The sequence below is a fragment of the Arachis ipaensis genome, chromosome B8 (assembly GCF_059453495.1).
Source record: "Arachis ipaensis isolate K30076 ecotype BB chromosome B8, ASM5945349v1, whole genome shotgun sequence".
Taxonomy (NCBI): domain Eukaryota; kingdom Viridiplantae; phylum Streptophyta; class Magnoliopsida; order Fabales; family Fabaceae; genus Arachis; species Arachis ipaensis.
Window position 1 is genome coordinate 101,649,231 of NC_142443.1, and position 22,039 is coordinate 101,671,269.

Below are 22,039 nucleotides of genomic sequence, written 5' to 3' on the forward strand. Positions count from 1 at the left end.
TCTAAGTTTAATTCATGCTTTGATTTACTTTTCTTTTGTAATTTCTTCTTCTTCTACCTTTCCTCTCTCTAGTTTTGCATTTAATTCTTGTAATCCTTTACTTTTATGTTGATGCACTTTTGTTCTTTTATTTCTCTTTAATGCAATTTATGTTTTCATGTTCCTTTATTGTTCATTTGATTTGTTGTTGTTTAATTCCTTGCAATTGAGTAGTGTAGATTTACATTCCTTGCAATTTTACTATGCTTTCCTTTTATGCCTTCCAAGTGTTTGATAAAATGCTTGGTTGGATTTTAGAGTAGAATTTTATGCTCTTGGCTTGGGAAGGTAACTTAGGAACTCTTGAGTTACTAATGTCCAAGTGATTGACGATTGGGAGCCATTAACGCTAGATCTCACTAATTGATTTGGTGTAGAACTAGGACTTATGGACTTGGATTGACATAGCTCATTTGACTTTCCTTTATTAGTTAGAGGATGACTTAATGGGGTTGATCCTTGCCAATTCTCATGTTGTGGTTAGTGATAGGGATAGAGATCCTTGACCACCAAACCTTGCCAAGACCTTTGTTAGTTGTTAGTTTATTTTCATTGCCATTTACATTTCATGTCTCTTATCCCAAAAACCCTAAAACATACCTCATAACCAATAACAAGACACTTTGTTGTAATTCCTAGGGAGAACGACCCGAGGTTTAATACTTCGGTTTATAGATTTTACGGGTTTGTACTTGTGACAAACAAATTTTTGTATGAAAGGATTAGTGTTGGTTTAGAAACTATATTGCAATGAGATTTCATTTGTGAAATTCTAAACCGTCAAAAGTCCAATCATCACTAGGACTTATGGATTGAGATCAATTATGCCTATTTGATTTATCCTCGATGTTAGGGTTGACTAAGTATGATTAACTCTTCATAGTCATCGTGTGTTTGTGGTCAATGGCTAGGATAGGTAACCTTAACTCTCAATCCTTGCCAAGAGGTTTCTTAGCACTTGAATTTTCCTTTATCTTGATTAAGTGCCTTGAGTTAATTAATTTTGATATTTAGTTATTATTTGTTTCTTTAATTCCTTACTATTTACATTACTTGTCTCTTGCCATCAACCCCCTTACCTCTTAGCCAATAATTGAGCACTTCATTGCAATTCCTAGGGAGAATGACTCGAGATTTAAAAACTCCCGATTATTTGATTTGAATTGTGACAAACATTTTAATTAAACTTTGATGTTGGGGATTTAATTGCCGGTTTGGATTATGCTATCAACGAAGTGATCCTTATTTTGAGAAGTTCTAGACCAGCACAAATCTCTTTCATCTGTTACCTCTTAATTCCAATGAACTAGCGCACAAAAAATATTTCCAAATAGAGTCACCAAATAATGAAATTGACACAAAATCAATTCGTAATCATTACAAGCCAAGAAATCAGGAAGAGTTCAAGCCAATAAACACCCATCCCATCAAAATTTATATACAATTAAATCTTGAGAATGATCAACTTTAGAGGAATTAGAAAGAGAATACATGGTGGATTTTAGTATGGCAAATGAAATTGATATACTCTAACTGTTAGGAATCTGCATCAAGTAAAGCCAGTAACTCTATATACCATTTCTATCAAATTAAAGATCCTCAATAACTGATTAAACCTAAAACTTACACATGCAAGCAACTCATCCAAAATGAGAACACCAATAATTAACACACACATGCAATTTGGAGAGACAATTTCGTATGATGATTAGAATTTAGCACTCAAGTTCAACAAATAGTTAACAAACACCTGTGGATGATGTGATAGAATGATACACCACAAATGCATATCCTAAAAAAGAATCCCATCTCGTAATATTTTAGCCTTCAACTCACTTTTCACTGTTTCATCAACAATAGAAAGATAAATACAACATTGTCAACAGATGAAAATAACAAACGACCTTGTTCAGAAAATATACAAAAGCTTTAAATTTGGAATTAAACTCGAGAAAAATTACAGGAACACAAATCAACTGAAAAAATAAATGTCTTTAATTTGTTTTAATGTTCAATTAGAAACCACGGGATCCAACCTTTTTGTTTGGCCTGGGTATCGATCCTCCCACATTGCCCACCCAGATGTTGAGCGCGCTCCAACTCCCTCCAGAATAATCTGCCACTGGATCTAATAACCCCGTTTGATCGTTCCTCCTTGGCACCTCTATCAATGAAGATTGATAGATCCAACTTGACTATCCAAATACTGAGCACGCTCCTGCTCCCTCCCTGGCACCTCTCTCAAACTCCATAGATTTTTATCATAATCTCTGGAAGGGTTTTATGGTTCACAACTATAGGAGATGATTTGAAATTCTATAGAAGAAAAGAAATGGAGCCAGAATGAGACTGAACATGGATCAATTTCACTCCTAAAGCAAATTAGGGCCAGAGAGAAAGAGAGAGAGGGAGAGAGGGGGGGGGGAGGAAAGCACACCATAAATAAAGAAAGAGAAGAAAATAGAGAAGATGAGTGCGACAAAAAGCTAAGATCCTTGAAGTGACTTTTTTGGGAAAAAAAGAAAACTCAAAAAAAAGTGAAAAAATTCCACATCAGATAACAAACCACGGATATACCATGGTTATATGGATTAATTATAATTATAAATTAAGCTATTTCATATTAAATAACTTATATAACGGTAATCTCATTTATTGTTATAAATGCTAATGGAATAAGTTATTATTACTTTTCATTTAGAATTAAATGAGAATAAAACTAGAAATATTATTGTATTTGGGTTTTTGAATTTAATGGGTACTACACTCAAATATAAATAGTGACTTTAGGATTTTAGTCCCCAATATATCAAAGCGGTCTCCATAACTCTTTTCCCATCACAGAATTGTGATTCAGCCTTATTAGCAATACAGAAGGCTTTGATTGAGGAAGATCAAAGAACCAAATTCTTTTAATAATTTTGCTCACAAATTAAGGTACGCTTTCGTATTCAAGTATTTTTTTAATGATTTAATATGGATGATTTTGGGTTAAAAAATTCTAAAAATTTTTAACAAGTAGTATTAGAACTATCTATGAAGGGTATTTACAAATTTGATTAATTAATATTATTAATATTATTGATATTATTATTAATATTATTAATATTAATAAACGGTTACTAACCGTTTAGTACCATTTGGTTGAAAGGACACAACCTTTTATGGATTGTGTGTGTTCAAAACATTGTGTCTATTAGGTAAAGGGTCACAACTCTTTAAGAGTTGTATATGTTCAAAACATTGTATCTATTGGCAATAGAAAAGACACAACCATTTGTATACGTAACTAATCATAATTGCTACGTGCAATATGTATAAATAAGTCCTTGTCCACTATTTCAGAAACTAAGTACTAAGTGTACAATTTACTCAACCATTAAGAGTTTTTCTTTGTTCAAGAGAGTTGAGAATTTCTTACAATTGCTAATTAAGAAATTCTTAGGTTTCATTGTATCCTGGGAGAGTATTGTCATCAACCCTATAGCAACTAAGTGTGGGGACAAATATCTCTCTAAAGAAAGCGATCTAATCGTGCCTTGAAACCACTACATAAATATAAGATTTTGTCATCTTACCATCATCATATACCCAACAATTTTAGAGAGATAATAGTTGAAGATGGCACAAGATTAAAACACCAAGTTCAAGGTCACGAATCAAGAGTTTGTCAAGTTAGATCGCTTTGATGGAATAAACTTCAACCGTTGAAAGGGCAAGATGATGTTTCTTCTTTCGATTCTCAATCTTGCATATGTGATTAACCCAAAGGCTATATCAATTGCCAATGCTGCTGGAAATTCCACACTGGAAGAGGAAGAAAAGATTGTTCAATTGAAGAAGAAACGTGATGGAGATACTATTACATGTCGAGGTCACATGTTAATTCAATCACCATTGGAGATTTGTAAATCTTTGGAAGAAAATTACAATACTAAACGACAAGGAACAGATAAGTTTATTATGATGAAATATTTTGAATTTATTATGAATGATACTATGCCTGTCATGGATCAAATTCATGAATTACAAATCCTTGTAAGTAGACTTCGTGATCTACAAGTGGTGATCCCTGTATCACTACAAGGTGAAGAATAGTTTTTTAATGAATTTGATCACTTTTGTGAATTATGTAGTATTGTGCATGAATATTTCGCTCCATATACTCCGCAAAAAATAGTTTGGCAGAAAGGAAAAGAAAGAAAAAACCATACCTTAGTAGATATGGTTAATTCAATGTTACTAAATGCAAAATTATCTTACAATTTATAGGGTGAAACATTATTGACATCATGTCATATCCATAATAGGATACCATCAAGACATAGAAAGGTTTCTCCTTATGAAATTTGGAAAGGAAGGAAACCTAATTTAAATGATCTTAAAGTGTGGGGGTGTTTAGCCTTTTATCGAGTTCCTGATCAAAAGAGAACTAAATTGGGGTCAAGAGCCATAAAAGGCACTTTTTTAGGATATGCTCAAAATTTTAAAGCATATAAACATTAGACTTAGTGTCTAATGTAGTTGTTGAATCAAGAGAGATAGAATTTATTGAAAATAAATTTATCAATTATTCAACTTCTAATTCAGAATATCCCCAAAATGATACTAATGTTCCACAAGAAATATATATGGAGTAACCGGAAAGCTATGTGCTACTCGGAAATGAAAAGAAAGTTCTTTGTATGGGCTAAAACAAGCGCCTAAACAATGGCATGAGAAGTTTGATTCAGTGGTGTTATCAAATGGCTTCTCACATAATAGTGCGGATAAATGTATTTACTCAAAATTTACTAAAGATTATGGAGTAATTATTTGTTTATATGTTGATGATATGTTAATCATCGGAACAATTTAGAAGGAATTCGTATAACGAAGGAGTATCTAACTTCTAAATTTAAGATGAAGGATTTGAATGAAGTTGATACAATATTAGGCATAAAGGTGCATAAGAATGAAGTTGGCTTTACTTTAAGTCAATCTCATTATATTAAAAAGGTATTGGAAAAGTTTGATCATCTCACAATTAAAGAATCCAATACGCCGTATGATCCTAATCTTAAGTTAGAAGGAAACATGGGAAGACCTATAGCACAATTAGAATATGCTAGTGTTATAGGAAGTTTAATGTATGCAATGCATTGTACTAGACCTGATATAGCATTTGCTGTGTGCAAATTATCAAGGTTTACAGGAAAGCCTAGCAATCAACATTGGAAAGCTATAACAAGAGTTCTTGGTTATCTCAAGAAAACCATAAACTTGGGATTACATTATAGTGATTATCCCGCAGTTTTAGAAGGTTATTCCGACGCAAGTTGGATTACAAATCTTAGTGATAACAAATCCACTTCAGGATGGATTTTCACCATAGGTGGTGGAGCAATAAGTTGGGCCTCAAAGAAACAAACATGTATTACACATTCTACTATGGAGGCTGAGTTTGTAGCTTTATCAGCCGCAGGTAAAGAAGCAGAATGGTTAAGAAATTTGTTATATGATATAAAGCTGTGGCCACAGCAAATGACAGCCATTTCAATCTTCTGTGATAGTGAATCAACCATGTCTCGAGCATATAACAAGGTTTATAATGGAAAGTCTAGACATATAAGTTTGAGACATGAGTTTGTGAGGCAACTAATAGATGATGGTGTAATTACCATTACTTATATAAGATCTCAAGGAAATTTAGCAGACCCTTTGACTAAAGGTTTGTCAAGGGATAAAATCAAAGAAACTACTGCAAAAATGGGATTAAAACCTACTATTGCTAAATGATGGGAACCCAACCTTATTCTAGTAGACCACTAGTTTCAAGGTTTAATGGGTAATAACAAGTTATTTAGCAATTGGAGCACTAAGGTATATGATTTAGTGCTATTTACAATAAATTAGGAGGGTGAGTTTAAACTCTTAATGGAATGATAATATTATCTATCAAAAGATTCCACCTATATGAATATAAGAGTGGTGCCGCTCTAATCGAGAATCTTAGAGGTTTTATTCTCGTAAATATTCATGAAACCAGGATGAGCACAAGGCCATATAAGTGCTTAAAATTGTAAACTCTTGAACTTGGAGGGTATAAGTAATGTGTGTGATTTTTGGTACTAGCATATGGAGTATAGGTTTAATCGATTAGACACCTATTACTTCGTTAGAACTTTAAAATTTACACTAAAAGAATGTTTAATCTTAGTGACACATTCTTTATGCATATACTTGTATGACATTTAAATTTTGTAAATAGTGGGGGATTGAAGGGTATTTACAAATTTGATTAATTAATATTATTAATATTATTGATATTATTATTAATATTATTAATATTAATAAACGGTTACTAACCGTTTAGTACCATTTGGTTGAAAGGACACAACCTTTTATGGATTATGTGTGTTCAAAACATTGTGTCTATTGGCTAAAGGGACACAACTCTTTAAGAGTTGTATATGTTCAAAACATTGTATCTATTGGCAATAGAAAAGACACAACCATTTGTATACGTAACTAATCATAATTGCTACGTGCAATATGTATAAATAAGTCCTTGTCCACTATTTCAGAAACTAAGTACTAAGTGTACAATTTACTCAACCATTAAGAGTTTTTTTGTTCAAGAGAGTTGAGAATTTCTTACAATTGCTAATTAAGAAATTCTTAGGTTTCATTGTATCCTGGGAGAGTATTGTCATCAACCCTATAGCAACTAAGTGTGGGGACAAATATCTCTCTAAAGAAAGCGATCTAATCATGCCTTGAAACCACTACATAAATATAAGATTTTGTCATCTTACCATCATCATATACCCAACAATTTATAATTGAATCATTAAAAAATTATAAATGTATTTATTTATGATTGAATTTTAATTTGAGTTTATAAAATTAGACTCAAATCAAATTTATAAAATTTCTTGTTTTCGTATATATATTTTGCCCAAGTATGTGAGAATAGCATTTATATTGATTCGTTAAAAAAGAATTCAAAATTTTTGTTATTATTATTATATTTGAATTCAATGTTGGGAGTTTGGAATAAAGACCTTTGACATTTTTTATCTTATACGCTCATAGGCAAAGTGTGAGAATAAAAGAACGGAAGAGAGAAAACAAAGGAGGCAAATAAAGGATGGAAGAGAGAAAATGGTGGATAGTTAAAGAGATTTTATAGGAAACTATTTTATTTATAGAAGTTAGAAAACTATATAAATGAGTGAAATCAAAATGTATTCAATTCAAAAAATAAAATCAAAGTAATTCACATATCCTTAGCAATTATTCATTTTCTTTCCTTTTTTTTTTCTTTAGTAATTATATAGCGAGTGCATTATTGTGAGTAGCGTTCAATTTCATATTACTTTGTATCTATTAGAAGTCAAAATTCCGCTGCAGACTCAACAATTGGTATCAAGAGCCAACATTATATTATTCATTATTTGAGTGGTAAAATTCAATTTTGAATATAATGGCTTCTACTAGTAGTAATGTCAAAGTAGGCAAATATGAAATCGAGAAGTTCAATAGAAAAAATGATTTTTCCTATTGGAGGATGCAGATGAAAAATCTGCTTATATCACAAAAGTTACACAAGGCACTAGCGGGAAAAGAGAAAAAGCCGGAAGGAATGGAAGATGAGGATTGGGAAGAATTAGATCTTGAGGCACGGGCTGCAATAATCTTATGCCTTGAGAGGGATGTTGCTTTCTTGGTGAACGAAGAAGCAACTGCAGCAGGCGTCTGGTTAAAGTTAGAGAGTAACTTCATGACAAAGACTCTAACTAACAGGATCTACTTAAAATCCAAATTGTATACATGCAAGATGGAGGAAGGCACCTCAATCCGAGAATATATCAATAAGTTTGATAGGATCATATCAAACTTAAAAGATATAGATGTGAAGGTTGATGATGAAGACCAGGCACTCATATTGTTACTTTCATTACCGAAGTCTTATGAAAATCTGGTGCAGACATTGATGCTGGTGGGTGACACTCTGACCATGGATGAGACGAGGGCATCACTTTTAGCAGATGATCTACGTAAGGTTGCTACAAGTGTAATGTCATCTTCAAATGGAAGAGAGTATAATGATCAAGCACAAGGATTGTTCGCGGCTAGAGGAAGGACTAATGAAAGAGGAAAAGGTAATAAGCGTGGAAAGTCTAGGACAAAATCTAGACCTCACGCGGAGAGAACATGCTTTAAATGTGGTGAAGCTGGACATTTCAAAGCAAATTGTCCAAATAAGAAGATAGCTTTCAAGAAACAGAACAACGAAAACCCAAAAGAAAAGCAAGAAGCAAGCTACGTCTCAAATGATGAGGAAGATTGTTACTCTGTGACAGAACAATCTTATGAAATCTTCGATAAGTGGATTCTTGATTCAGGAGCCTCTCACCATATGTGTCCAAATAGGAAGTGGTTTACTACCTATGAAAGCATAAATGGTGGCACAGTTTTAATGGGCAATGATCATGCTTGTAAAACTGTGGGGTTGGGTACTGTAAGAATCAAGATACATGATGGTGTCGTAAGAACCTTAAAGGATGTGAGACATATTCCAGACTTGCGGAAAAATCTAATCTCCATAGGTTTGTTGGAGAAAAATGGTTGCAAAATAGTTGCGGAAAATGGGGTACTGAAAGTTGTTCGTGGTTCTTTGGTAGTGATGAAAGGAGTTCGTCACGGTAATCTTTATTCTCTTTTAGGGACAACGGTTATAGGTGAGTTAGCAGTTAGAATCGATGGAAGTAGAGATCAAACAGATTGCACGAGAATATGGCACATGCGGCTTGGACATATGTCAGAGAAAGGTCTATCATTGCTTTGTGGACAAGGTTTGCTGAAGAATATGAAGAAACCACAAATGAAATTTTGTGAGCATTGTGTGTATGGAAAGGCACATAGGGTGAAGTTTTCTACAAGCAAGCATAAAAGCAGAGGGTTGTTAGACTACGTGCATACTGATGTTTGGGGCCCGGCTAAAGTTACTTCCAAGGGTGGTTCCAGGTATTTTGTTACTTTTGTTGATGATTATTCCAGGTATGTTTGGATTTACTTCCTCAAACATAAGAATGAGGTATTCGATACTTTTAAGCGATGGAGAGCAATGGTTGAAAACCGAACAGGTAGGAAGCTGAAAACTCTACGATCTGATAATGGCACAGAGTACACGGATGGGGCTTTCAAGGAGTTCTGTGACCGAGAAGGCATTACAAGACACTGGACAGTTAGAGAAACACCACAACAGAATGGAGTCGCCGAACGACTGAATCGTACGCTACTTGAGAAGGCAAGGTGTATGCACTCTAATTCCGGGTTAGGCAGAGAATGGTGGGCAGAATCGGTTGCTACAGCTTGCTACATAGTGAATCGATCCCCACATTTTTCTCTAGATGGAGACACACCTTATAAGGTATGGTCAGGAGAACATGCAGATTACGAGAAACTCAGAGTCTTTGGATGCACAGCCTATTATCATGTCAAAGATAATAAGCTTGATGATAGAGCTAAGAAGGCAATCTTTTTGGGGTATCCAAGAGGGGTTCAAGGCTATCGCCTTTGGAGTGTAAATGATTCTAAGTTTGTAATTAGCAGGGATGTTACCTTTGATGAACAATCTATGGTAGCTTTGTCTAAAGATGTGGTGCCAGATGATGGTGATGTTGGAAAAAGTTCAAATACTCAAGTGGTGGAGATAGAGTCTAAATACCAACAAATAGACTCTAATAATGTTCAGGTGGAGCATCCTAATGCTACTCGAGATGACGCAGAGGATGAACTTGATCATGAGGAAATTCAGCGAGAAAATGCACATGCATTACAACAGCAGCAGCAGGATTCTTTGGCATCTACTAGGCCAAAGAGGAATTATAAATTTGTTCAGAAGTTCGGGTCAGACAAGCCTTTGAGACATTATGGGCAGCTAAACTTGGTAGATTATGCACTTTCAGTGGAGGATGATGAGCCGGTTACCTTCAAACATGCTATCAAAGACAAAGATAGAGAGAGTTGGTTTGTCGCTATGGAGGAAGAGATGCAATCTCTTCATAAGAACAAGACATGGGATGTGGTCCCATTACCCATGGGAAAGACTGCAATTGGTTGTAAGTGGGTGTATAAAAGAAAAGAAGATCCTACTAAGTCAGATGGTACAAGATTCAAAGCTAGGTTAGTAGCAAAGGGATTTGCACAGAAAGAAGGTGTTGATTACAATGAGATATTTTCTCCTGTGGTGAAACACACTTCCATACGGGTGCTTTTAAGTCTTGTCGCTCATGGTAATCTTGAGTTGGAACAACTAGATGTGAAAACTGCATTCTTGCACGGTGACTTAGAGGAAGAAATCTACATGTATCAACCTGAGGGTTTCAAGGTTGAGGGTAAAGAAAGTCAGGTATGTCGCTTGAGGAAATCGCTATATGGATTAAAACAATCTCCTCGACAATGGTATAAGCGATTTGACTCCTTTATGTTAAAACAAGGTTTTTCCAGAAGTAATTATGATTGTTGTGTATACATTCGTAAGCTTCCTGGAGGTGATTATATCTATCTTCTATTGTATGTGGATGACATGCTTATTGCCTCTAAGAGCAAGGTAGAGATAGATATGTTAAAGGTTCAACTTGGTAAAGAATTTGAAACAAAAGACTTGGGTGCTGCACGAAAAATATTAGGCATGGAAATTAAAAGAGAGAGATCAAGCCAAAAATTGTTCTTGAGCCAAAGAGGATACATTGAGCGCGTCATTGAAAGGTTTGAAATGAAAAATGCTAAATCGGTGGTAACGCCGTTGGCTCCACATTTTAGGCTCTCTGGTAAACAATCTCCCACAACAGCAGAGGATAAGGCTTACATGGAAAATGTACCTTATGCTAGTGCAGTCGGTAGCCTAATGTATGCTATGGTGTGTACACGCCCAGATATTTCACAGGCAGTCAGTGTTGTTAGCAGGTTCATGGCAAACCCGGGTAAGGCACACTGGGAAGCAGTCAAGTGGATATTAAGATACTTGAAGGGTACCATTGACACAGGTTTATGCTTTAGTGGAAAATCATGTCAAATTAGCGGCTTTGTTGATTCTGATTATGCTGGTGATCTAGATAGAAGACGTTCTATGACTGGTTATGTATATAAAATACAAGGTGCTCCAGTTAGTTGGCGATCGATGTTACAAGCTACAGTGGCACTATCTACTACAGAAGCTGAGTACATGGCAGTAGCAGAAGGGGTGAAAGAAGCATTGTGGCTAAAGGGTCTTCTAGATGATTTGGGGTTGAAGCAAGATTGCGTGAATCTGAGTTGTGATAGTCAAAGTGCAATTCATTTGGCTAAAAATCAGGTTCATCATGCTCGTACCAAGCATATTGATGTAAGATATCACTTCGTGCGCGATGTTATAGAGAAAGGTAACATTTCTCTTATAAAAGTACACACAGATGAAAACCCTGCTGATATGTTGACTAAATTTGTGTCAGGAAACAAGTTCCAACACTGTTTGGAATTGCTCAATATTGCTTCATGTTAGGCATTACATGGAGAAATAGAGGAACTACGATTGGTTTGATCCTGAACAAGGGTACGTAGGCAGTCACTGTAAAATTGACGCAACCAGATATGAATACTATACTTTGATCGTCCAAAATTTGAGTAGATTTCAAATTGTGAACGATGTGGAGAATTGTGAGAATAAAAGAACGGAAGAGAGAAAACAAAGGAGGCAAATAAAGGATGGAAGAGAGAAAATGGTGGATAGTTAAAGAGATTTTATAGGAAACTATTTTATTTATAGAAGTTAGAAAACTATATAAATGAGTGAAATCAAAATGTATTCAATTCAAAAAATAAAATCAAAGTAATTCACATATCCTTAGCAATTATTCATTTTCTTTCCTTTTTTTTTTCTTTAGTAATTATATAGCGAGTGCATTATTGTGAGTAGCGTTCAATTTCATATTACTTTGTATCTATTAGAAGTCAAAATTCCGCTGCAGACTCAACACAAAGAATTAATTCATTGATAATAATAATAATAATAATAATAATAATAATAATAATAATAATAATAATAATAATAATAATAATAATATGGATTAAAAGGCCTTTGCAAAGGAGTTTATTGAGATAATAATTTGATAATGAACTATATAATATTATGAATCCTCATAATAAATATGAATTAATCAATAAGCATATGTACCGTGTGTGTATAATTACGAAAATTTTTTTCTTTTGTTTAAATTGTTGTTCGTCGCATGAATGTTGCTGCAAATATGAATATATGGTATAGCATGAATTTTAATTCATAATTAAGTTTGTGTTATATATATTTATTTTGTTTGAAATTTGATTTTTTATTTTTTTATAGTTCATTATTATGAGTTCAATTTTGTTACACAATGAAATTAATAGCTCTTCGTAATCGTACATATATGTATAATTAAAGAGGTCGTATAATATTATATAGTTGTTATATTATGCTTTATAATTTTATTTATCATTGTTTATGCTATATAAATATTTTAGTTTTGTTACATTAAAAAATTAATAACAATTTAAATTATTATATTTATTTATTTTATAAAATTTAGTTTTAGAATAAATTAATTGAATAATATACTATCAAAATAGTTTTTTTTTTTTTTTTTTGTGAAAATTGATTTATTTTAAAATATTAGAAATATGGCAATATGTAATTCATACGAATATTAGTATGCTCAAAAGAAAGTCTATATTTGGCTGAGTTACAATACATATCAATGATATTTATATATTTAGGTAATCGATTAAGAATAAATCAATGCTTATTATTTATACAAACAATAATCGATCCAAAAGAAGTTTATTATTTAGCCAAAATAAACATTTAACTTTGTGTTTATTTTCTATTTAACTATGCAACCACTAATCGATCCAAAGAAATGTTGGTATTTGGCCAATTGATAAAAAAATTTGCGATAATAAATAGGTATAATTCTCAAGTTTTCATGTGAACAATGAGTTGATCCAAAGATAGGCATATTATTTGACATAATTTTGTTGAGAATATTTGGTAAATCGCATTAAATAAATTTATGTGTGTGTAGTTTATGCAAGTACAGGTCGACTCAAAGAAAGTTCTGTACTTAACCAAATTACATGCGCATTTGTGGTAATAAACATGTGATATTTATTTGATTCTATGTAATCAATAGGTTTGTCCAAAGATAGACTTATTACTTGACAGCATTCATCATCAATGTTTGATTATCAGATTAAAAATACCGCTTATATAATATTTTCGTCCATAGACTAAAATATTAATATTGTGCTGGATATTTGTGATAGGCCTACTATTAGATGAATTTTATTTATATGATATGTAGCTTGTGTGAATATATTATTTTGCTTTAAAGTTATATCTGCCAATGTTAGTCTATTTTCAAATAGAATTTTTTTAGAAATTAAAAAAAAAAGAAAGACTTTGTTATTAGTAACTTATATTTCATCAAATTAATTATCTCACATGTCCTTTTGAAATAAATGCGGTTGATAATTTATACAAATTTTTCACTATTTTTGTATGTCAACGGCATATAGAATTGTAAATAAGATTAGATACTCAGCTCTAAGAGAGACATGTATAGTCTTATTAGGTACCTCAAAAAGGTTATAAAGTTCAAAAGTACATAAAATTTATTATGTTTCAGCAGAAGTCTGATGGATAATAAATCTGTACACTTAGAGTTATTTTATATTTTATTAGTATCTTTAGTAGATATTTGATTCAGTTAAAAATGGATCACTAAATAGTAAACAAACAAATTTTGTTAGAGCAAAATATTATATGTTCATACATATGAAGTCAGAAACTAAAGTTAGAGATCATTTGGTATTCAGACTCTGACTTTATTAGATGTTAAGTCAATTTTGATACATTACAGGTATATTCATATTATTATTGGAAGAATTTTTTAAAAATGTGTTGATAAAATACGTGTTATTCTTTCTACTAAAACACTTGAATATAAAATACTTTTTAAAGGCATCCATTTTGTTGACAACAAATACTTGTCACAAATTATGAAAATAAATTTAAAAGACTACTTGAATTATTTTATGACAATGTGTTAGTGCTTGTTTAGGTGTCATTATCTTGATAAAATAAAGATCTTTTTTTCAATAAAAAAATATCTTTTTTATTATTTAGCGTGTTTGGCAAATTTCTAGTAGTAAAAGTAAAAATACTAAAAAAATAAAAAATATCTTTTTTGAGAATTACAGTTTTTTTAAAAGATGTTTTTTCTTTAAAAAAAAAAGTATATTTTTATGTAATAAATAAACAAAAAGTACTTTTATATTGTTATAACCAAACATAATTGATAGATAAAAAGATCTTTTGCATGAGATATCCAAACATAAAATTACTTTTACTTTTCCATAAGATCTTTTAAAAAAAGATAACTCGAAAAAAGATATTTTCTTAGAAACTCACCCAAACAAATCTTTAGTAGCCTAATATTTTAAACTTTTTTGTTAAATAAGAGTTTAGAGTATTTAAGTGTCTTGTGAATAAGTTAGCACAAACTCCATAAATGTATGTATATTTGGTTTATAAGAAATAAACATCCAAAATTTTTCATGTAGATACTATTTATACAGGTGTCATATCATTTTATGATTTATTGTTTTAGTAGGAGTGTGCATTTGGATACTCATATGATTTAGACAAATTTACGAAAATAAATATTTCTACAAAAATAAAGTATTTAGTTTTTATTTTCACTCTGACTCGTGATTTCATAAGGTTTATTATAGTTGGACCAACTAGAAATAGGCATGGATGAGATCATTTTCGCATGTAATTTCTGAAGTTTCTCATCCAAATTTAATCTATGTTGTTGAGTGTATTAGTATAGTGATCATCGTGGTTTCGTCGCGCCACTAATGTGATAAAAGTTACGGTAATTTCATAACTAATATATGAGATGGACTAGATTGTTAAAGTAATTAGAGAAATAATATTCAGATGCGCAAATAAAATTTATAAGATGTGATTATCTCAGAAAAATATATATGTATAACTCAAGTGGGAGATTGTTGAGAAATTATTATTTTCTAATATGGGAAATACATACATACATATATATATATATATATATATATATATATATATATATATATATATATATATAATTACAAATTAGGCTATTTCATATTAAATAACTTATATAACGGTGATATCATTTATTGTTATAAATGCTAATAAAATAAGTCACTATTACTTTTAATTTGGAATTAAATGAGAATAAAACTAGAGATGCTATTGTATTGGGGTTTAGGGTTTAATGAGTGCCACACTCAAATATAAACAGTGACTTTAAGGTTTTGATCCTCAATATGCCAAAGCCGCCTCTGTAGCTCTTTTCCTATCAGAGAAATTGCGATTCAACCCTATTAGGGATAAAAAACGCTTTGATTGAGGAAAATCAAATAACCAAACTTTCATGCTTATGAATTCAGGTATGTTTCCGCATTCAAGTATTTCTTTCTTAATGATTGAACATAAATGGTCTTGGATTTAAGGAATTTTAAGAATTTCCAACACGCTCTACCAAAGTCCGTCAACCATGCACACCACACCTATCAAATAAACTCATAGTCAAGGAACAAGTGATGAATAAATTCAATATCTTTCTTACACAAAGCATAAATATTATCACTATGACCAATAATTTTTAGTCTATTCAATCTCTCTTTAGTGTCAATTTCGTCTATCAGAATAAATTATACAAACAGTTTAAATTTTAGAAGAACCAATCATTTCCAAATTGTTCTAGTATAATTGTAACTTGTTATGTTTTCTGAAAAAATTTCTACATGAAAAACTTGCACAAAAAAATTAACAAAAAATATATATTTTTTTATCAAACTTTTATACCACTCTATTATTTTTATTGATTATTAATTTAACTGATCTTAACATGTCATAAAATTAATATTAACTCATTTGTGCAGGTGTTGTAGGTGGAAATAGTCTCGGAGGATATATCAAGCTATAGTTTTATAAGGACCATTTGGAAAGACCTTGTCCCACCCAGAGTAGAGTTGTTTGTCTGGTTTGTCCTGATTGACAGAGTCAACACCAAGGAGAGACTGAGTCGACTTGGGGTCATTCACCAAGGAGATACTTTATGTGTGTTATGTAACAATGGTGTTGAATATGGCCACCATATATTTTTTGGTTGCAGCTTTTCTTGACAAGTATGGTGTGCTTGGTTATCATATGTTGAAATGCAATGGGTGTGTTCAGGTGCAGTAAAGGAGCATTTCTAAAGTTGGACTGAGAACTCAAAAATAAAACAAGAGTGCAAGAGATGGATGATGTGCTTCTGTGCGATCATTTGGAACATATGGCTGGAACGCAACCGGAGGATTTTTCAGAACAAAAGAAAAGGGGTTGAGGAGATTATCAACTTGTCTTTTCTGAACTACAAGGAGTGGTTAGGTGTCGACCCCTTCTGTTGTTGATGGCAATGTCGGAGATGACAAAGGGATTTCTATGTTTGCTTTTGTTATGGGTTTTTTTGCTTTTGCTTTGTTTCTTTGCTACACTCATTGCTCCACTTGTTGTGTTGAGCTTCTCATTCAAAAAAAAAACATGTCATAAAATTAGTTGACAAATTTTAACTTTCATTGATAAAATTTTCTCCTCCAATAATTCATCCAAAACTCACAGTTTTTTATGACATATTTTTTTTGTTTGAAACAAAAAAATTTCGAAAAGTTATCTTTTAAAAAATTACATTATAGCCATTTATCCGTCCTTCAGTGAGTTCTCCTCCTAGCGTTATAGACGATCTACGAATAATCTTATCTCTCGTTCAATCTAGGTAATTTGTATCTTAGTGTATGTTTGGATTGGCTTTTGTCAAACTGAAATTTAAATAAAAGAGATTTTATATAATTGATTTTAGGTAGAAGTGAATTTGTGTCAACATAATTTATGTTTAATAATTTTAACAAAATTAATTTTGATAAAATAAATATTGTTTGGATAATATTAATTAAAATTATTTTTAGATAGATAATTATTAAAAAGACATAATATTATATTATTATTTTTTTAAATATTTTTAATTTTTTTTATACTTTTTAGTATATTTTTTATATAATATTTTTTTAGTACTCTTAATACTCTTTTTTAGTACACTATAATTTTTCACTACTACTATTATTATTTATGGTTAATTTTTTTCTTTACTCTATTTAATGAGATGAATAAATTATATTATAAAAAGATAAAAATAAATATAATATATAAAAATTATAATTATAAAAATATACAATATCAAACAAAAAATTTAACAAAAAATTAAAATAATAAATAAATAAAGAACTCATAAAAAAATTTCATAAATAAAAAATAACAAGCATGAAAAATAGAGTTAATAGAAAAAAATAAAAAAAAATTAATTAATAAAACACAAAGAATAGAATTTGTTATTTTTTATAAACGTGACTTTAAATACAAAATCACTTCTGTATTTAAAAAATTTAAAGATATTTTTCACCTTTAAAACACAAACAAAAGGAGTTTTCTTAGGTTGAGAAAGAGCATTTAGATTCTTAAAGAACCAAGGTACATGATGAATTTGACAATAATGCGAGGGTTCTTTTGTAAACATGAATTTTTAACCTTTTTATTATATAAAGTTATAAATCCAGTTTTTATTACTAAGAATCTAAAGTTTAATAGCATGGACAATATATTAAGTTTCATATGTAGAGTTTTGCGTGTCCAAAAAAAATTCTTATTATGATCTAATATTTTTTTGATAATTCAATAAAAAAAATTTGAGTTTACAATTTAACTATAGAGGCATTTTAGTTTGTTTAAAATTTATAATTTATAATTTTTAAAATAATTATATATTCTTTATTATAAAAAATATTTCAGTCTCTTAAAATTATTTCTAAAATATTTTAGTCTTTTTTATATTAGATAAATATTCTAATTTCTAATATAATTAAACAATATTAATTAACCCTAAAAGGATAATTTAGTATTTTTTATTAATAATTAAAAGTTATTTTAGTATTTTAAATATGGATTACAAGAGTATTTTTGTTTTTTTTTTTAAATCATATTCAAATTTCTAATTTCTAATACAGTTAAATAATATGAATTAATTGTATTTTAGATTTTTTTAAAAATTAACCTTTAAAGGTTGTTTTATTTTCTTGAACATTAATTATAAAGATATTTTAATTTGTTAAAAAATTAACGTTTATAATTTGAAATATAATTAAAGAAGTTTTATTATAAAAAGGATATTTAATAATTTAAAATTAATCATAAAAAATTATTTTAGTCTTTTAAAAATTAAGTGTATGAATATTATAGACTTTTTTATATATAAAAATTCCTAAGTTTTAATACAATCATATCATCTTAGTTAATCATATAAGGATAATTTTAAAAATTATTTATTACGGGATATGTTAATAATTTAACTTTGGTATTTTAATATTTTTAAAATTAACTTTAAAATATTGTTATATTATTTAAAAATTAATTAACCTTAAAATGCTAGTTACTATTTTTTCATAAAATAAAACATTATTTTTTTTTGGTGACAAAATAAAACATTATTTAATCTATTCAAAACATTAAGAAAAAATATACAATTGGTCTTCCCACGATAGATAATTCCCAAAAACAAACGCACCCAATAGATCCTCTCATTCTTCTACGGCCTCAATACTAAATGTAATTAACTAATTATCCTTTGGAAAAACAGCTGAAGCGGCAAGAGGAAGACGAGGAGGAAGGCACCACAGAGTTTAATGTAACGGAAATGGAAGTGATGTTCCCACCCTCGTTCACTCTCTCTCCCAATTATGCACCAAATTGGTTTCTTCATTTTCCCGTAACAGTAACAACTCACACCTCAAAAGTCAAAATCTCTCCTTTTCTCTTTTGTTTATCTTCATTTTATCCAATTCTTTTCATTCTTTGCAGGATTCTTCTTCCAACAACTTCACTTTCAGAACTTCACCTAGGGTTCCGCTTCACCCTGCCTCTCGGGTCAGCTTCAACTTTTATTTTGCTATAGTTCTTTACACATCCATTTGTTCCCACGTTTCTTTGTATCTCTAGTAAATTGCTGCAGAATGACACAAAAAGAAAAAAAAAAAAAAGTGAATTTGTGATTAGTAGCAGTTGGTGGAATAAACAATTTGTGGGAACTTGGGAATTTGGAATATGAGTTAATTGGAAATGACCTGGTTAACAATGGACATGATTTTAAAAGAGACTGGAAGATTCACACACTTAACATGCGATGGTTCAGTCAGAGACTGAAGGAGGAGTCTGTGGTGCTTCATTGCTTGTTTAGGAACTAATCTTGGTGTGCACTGAGACATTGAAAAAAAAAAAAAAAAAGCTTTCTGACCTAGGAGTTACGAACATTAATGCACAAGTTGTCTATCATTATGTTTCTTAGTATTTGTTTGGTTGTAAAGTATGGAAGCAAAAACTGTGGTTCACTGGGGTAATAAGAATAGTCTCATAACCTGGATTATATGAGACAATTTATTTATCCATTATTGCTTCCTCATTTATGTGGTGAATGAACTAATTGTTTCTTCACTGCATTAGACTTCACCTTAGCCGCCTTGTTGTTTCTTTTGTTTGGCAGGAAAGAAGCTTTGTACCACCAGTACATGTGCAAGATGAAAGCGTTGAAAGAGTGATTACTGAACCAATCACAGATAACCATGTTTTAAGTAGACACTCTGCAGTATTCAAGCAAAATCGCCTACCTCCACTAGTGAGTGCACTAAAAGCTTCAGCAGAACTAAATACTGCCAGTTTTCATTTTCCTGGCCATAACAGAGGGCATGCTGCTCCGGATTCATTGACTCAGCTCATTGGAATAAGACCATATCTTCATGATTTGCCTGAGCTTCCGGAGCTTGACAACCTCTTTTGTCCTGAGGGTCCCATATTAGAAGCACAAACAGAAGCTTCCAAACTGTTTGGATCATCAGAGACATGGTTTCTTGTTGGTGGTACTACTTGTGGGATCCAAGCAGCAATATTGGCGACATGTTCACCCGGAGACTTTCTGATTCTTCCTAGGAATTGTCACTTATCAGTGATATCTGCTATGGTTTTATCTGGCGCAGTACCCAAGTACATAATTCCTGATTATAAGAATGATTGGGAGATCGCAGGTGGTGTCACCCCATTACAGGTGCTTAAGATTTGATACACTATCATATTGAACATGGATTTGCTACTGATATGACCAGAATTGCCATCATAATTAGATTGTTTTAAACTCGTAAACGGAGATGGGCACTTATTCTGGATTTTGTACTTTCTTAGCTTGCCAATATTTATAAGCTCTTCCTGTTATCTCATCAAATTTTGTTCTTTCCTTCCTTTTTTCCCATGTAGATAGATGGCTGATCCTGATTGGGTAGATGTTGCTGCAGGTTTTGAAAGTAATCCAGGAACTAGAAAGGGAAGGTAAAAAACCAGCAGCAGTTTTCATCACTTCACCTACTTATCATGGTATCTGCTGCAGCTTGAGTGAGATTTCTGAGTTGTGTCATTCTCATAAAATTCCTTTGATAGTTGATGAAGCTCACGGTGCACACCTGGGTTTTCATCCTGAGCTGCCGAACTCAGCCCTCCAGCAAGGCGCTGATCTAACTGTGCAGTCCACTCACAAAGTTCTGTGCTCTCTTACTCAGTCATCTATGTTACATCTGTCTGGTAACATTGTAGATAAGGAGAAAATTTCTAGATGTCTCCAAACTCTTCAGACCACAAGCCCTAGTTATTTGCTTTTGGCATCTCTAGACGCTGCTAGAGCTCAACTTAGTGAAAGCCTGGCCAGTGTTTTCAACCAAGCAATCAAACTAGCCAATGAAACTAAGTGCCTCCTAAAACGCATCCCGGGTATCTCAGTCCTTGAAAATTCAAGCTTTCCAACCTTTCCTGGTATTGATCCGTTACGGCTTACCGTTGGTTTTTGGGAGCTTGGTTTGTCAGGTTATGAGGCAGACGAGATCTTGTACAGGGATTTCAGAATTGTCTGTGAACTCGTTGGGAGTAAATCCATTACTTATGCGGTTAATCTCGGAACCTGTAGAGATCATGTCCAAAGGCTTATATTCGGCATAAAACATCTAGCTGCTACATATGCACACATTCATCAACCTGAAGAGACGGTGGTTACTGGTCATGCACCATTTGCTGATACAGTCACGAGGTTGATACCAAGAGATGCCTTTTTTGCAAGCAAAAGGAAAGTATCAATAAAGGATTGTGTTGGTGAGATTTCTGGGGATCTTGTATGTCCGTACCCACCAGGCATACCGGTTTTGATCCCCGGCGAGGTCATTACTGAAAGCGCCGTTGACTATCTGATTCGAGTTAGGAGTAATGGTGGTGTTATTAGTGGAGCCTCTGATCCCTCACTTTCTTCTATAACTGTCTGCAATGTGTAACATATCCAATTTTGTCTCTTGGTGAATTTAGCACAGTCTGATGTTAGATGATTTATATACGCAAACGCTATTGGAGCTATGGTGGCAGGAAAGTCACTCAAAATCTGCGAAGTCAACGCCAGGGAATCATTCCAATGTTTACAAAAGAAACATTACAAATGATACTCGGAATCTCGGATAATGCCATAATGAAAAATTTTCCCCAATATAGAATTGCAATATCATGCTACATAAATGTTGAAGATAAAAAACAATTCAGATTTTCTTGCAACATGAGATTATTAGTCGCAAAGGGTTACAAAGGGTTTGTTTGGGTGAGTTTTTAAGAAAATATTTTTTTAATTATTTTTTTAAAAAATCTTATAAAAAAATAAAAAATAATTTTATGTTTGAATATCTAATGTAAAAAGTATAGTTATCATAACTGAATTGGTAATTGATCCGGTCATATGACTAGATTATTGATTTGACTGTTGGGTGATTTATTCGATTA

The 22,039-nt window shown here is 31.7% G+C and overlaps 1 protein-coding gene across 2 annotated transcripts; it reads left to right on the forward strand.

Annotated features, from left to right (window-relative positions):
• Positions 1–18,716: 18,716 nt before the first annotated feature.
• Positions 18,717–21,625, forward strand: LOC107613872 (uncharacterized). Of its 2 annotated transcripts, none has more exons than XM_016316048.3 (4): positions 18,717–18,959; positions 19,046–19,111; positions 19,725–20,282; positions 20,527–21,625. In XM_016316048.3, exons 1-4 carry the CDS (start codon positions 18,882–18,884, stop codon positions 21,544–21,546), a joined length of 1,722 nt encoding a protein of 573 aa, XP_016171534.1. In that variant the 5' UTR covers positions 18,717–18,881; the 3' UTR covers positions 21,547–21,625. The 2 variants fall into 2 exon arrangements, with proteins under 2 accessions (XP_016171534.1, XP_016171535.1); XM_016316049.3 differs by having other exon boundaries at positions 18,728–18,953.
• Positions 21,626–22,039: the final 414 nt, after the last annotated feature.

Bases quoted from the DNA above. Each gene is read 5' to 3' on its own strand.
- LOC107613872 (XM_016316048.3), top strand. From the start codon at position 18,882: ATGGAAGTGATGTTCCCACCCTCGTTCACTCTCTCTCCCAATTATGCA. The intron at 19,112-19,724 runs GTCAGCTTCAAC...TTTGTTTGGCAG, and splicing joins CGCTTCACCCTGCCTCTCGG to GAAAGAAGCTTTGTACCACC. The intron at 20,283-20,526 runs GTGCTTAAGATT...ATGTTGCTGCAG, and splicing joins GTGGTGTCACCCCATTACAG to GTTTTGAAAGTAATCCAGGA.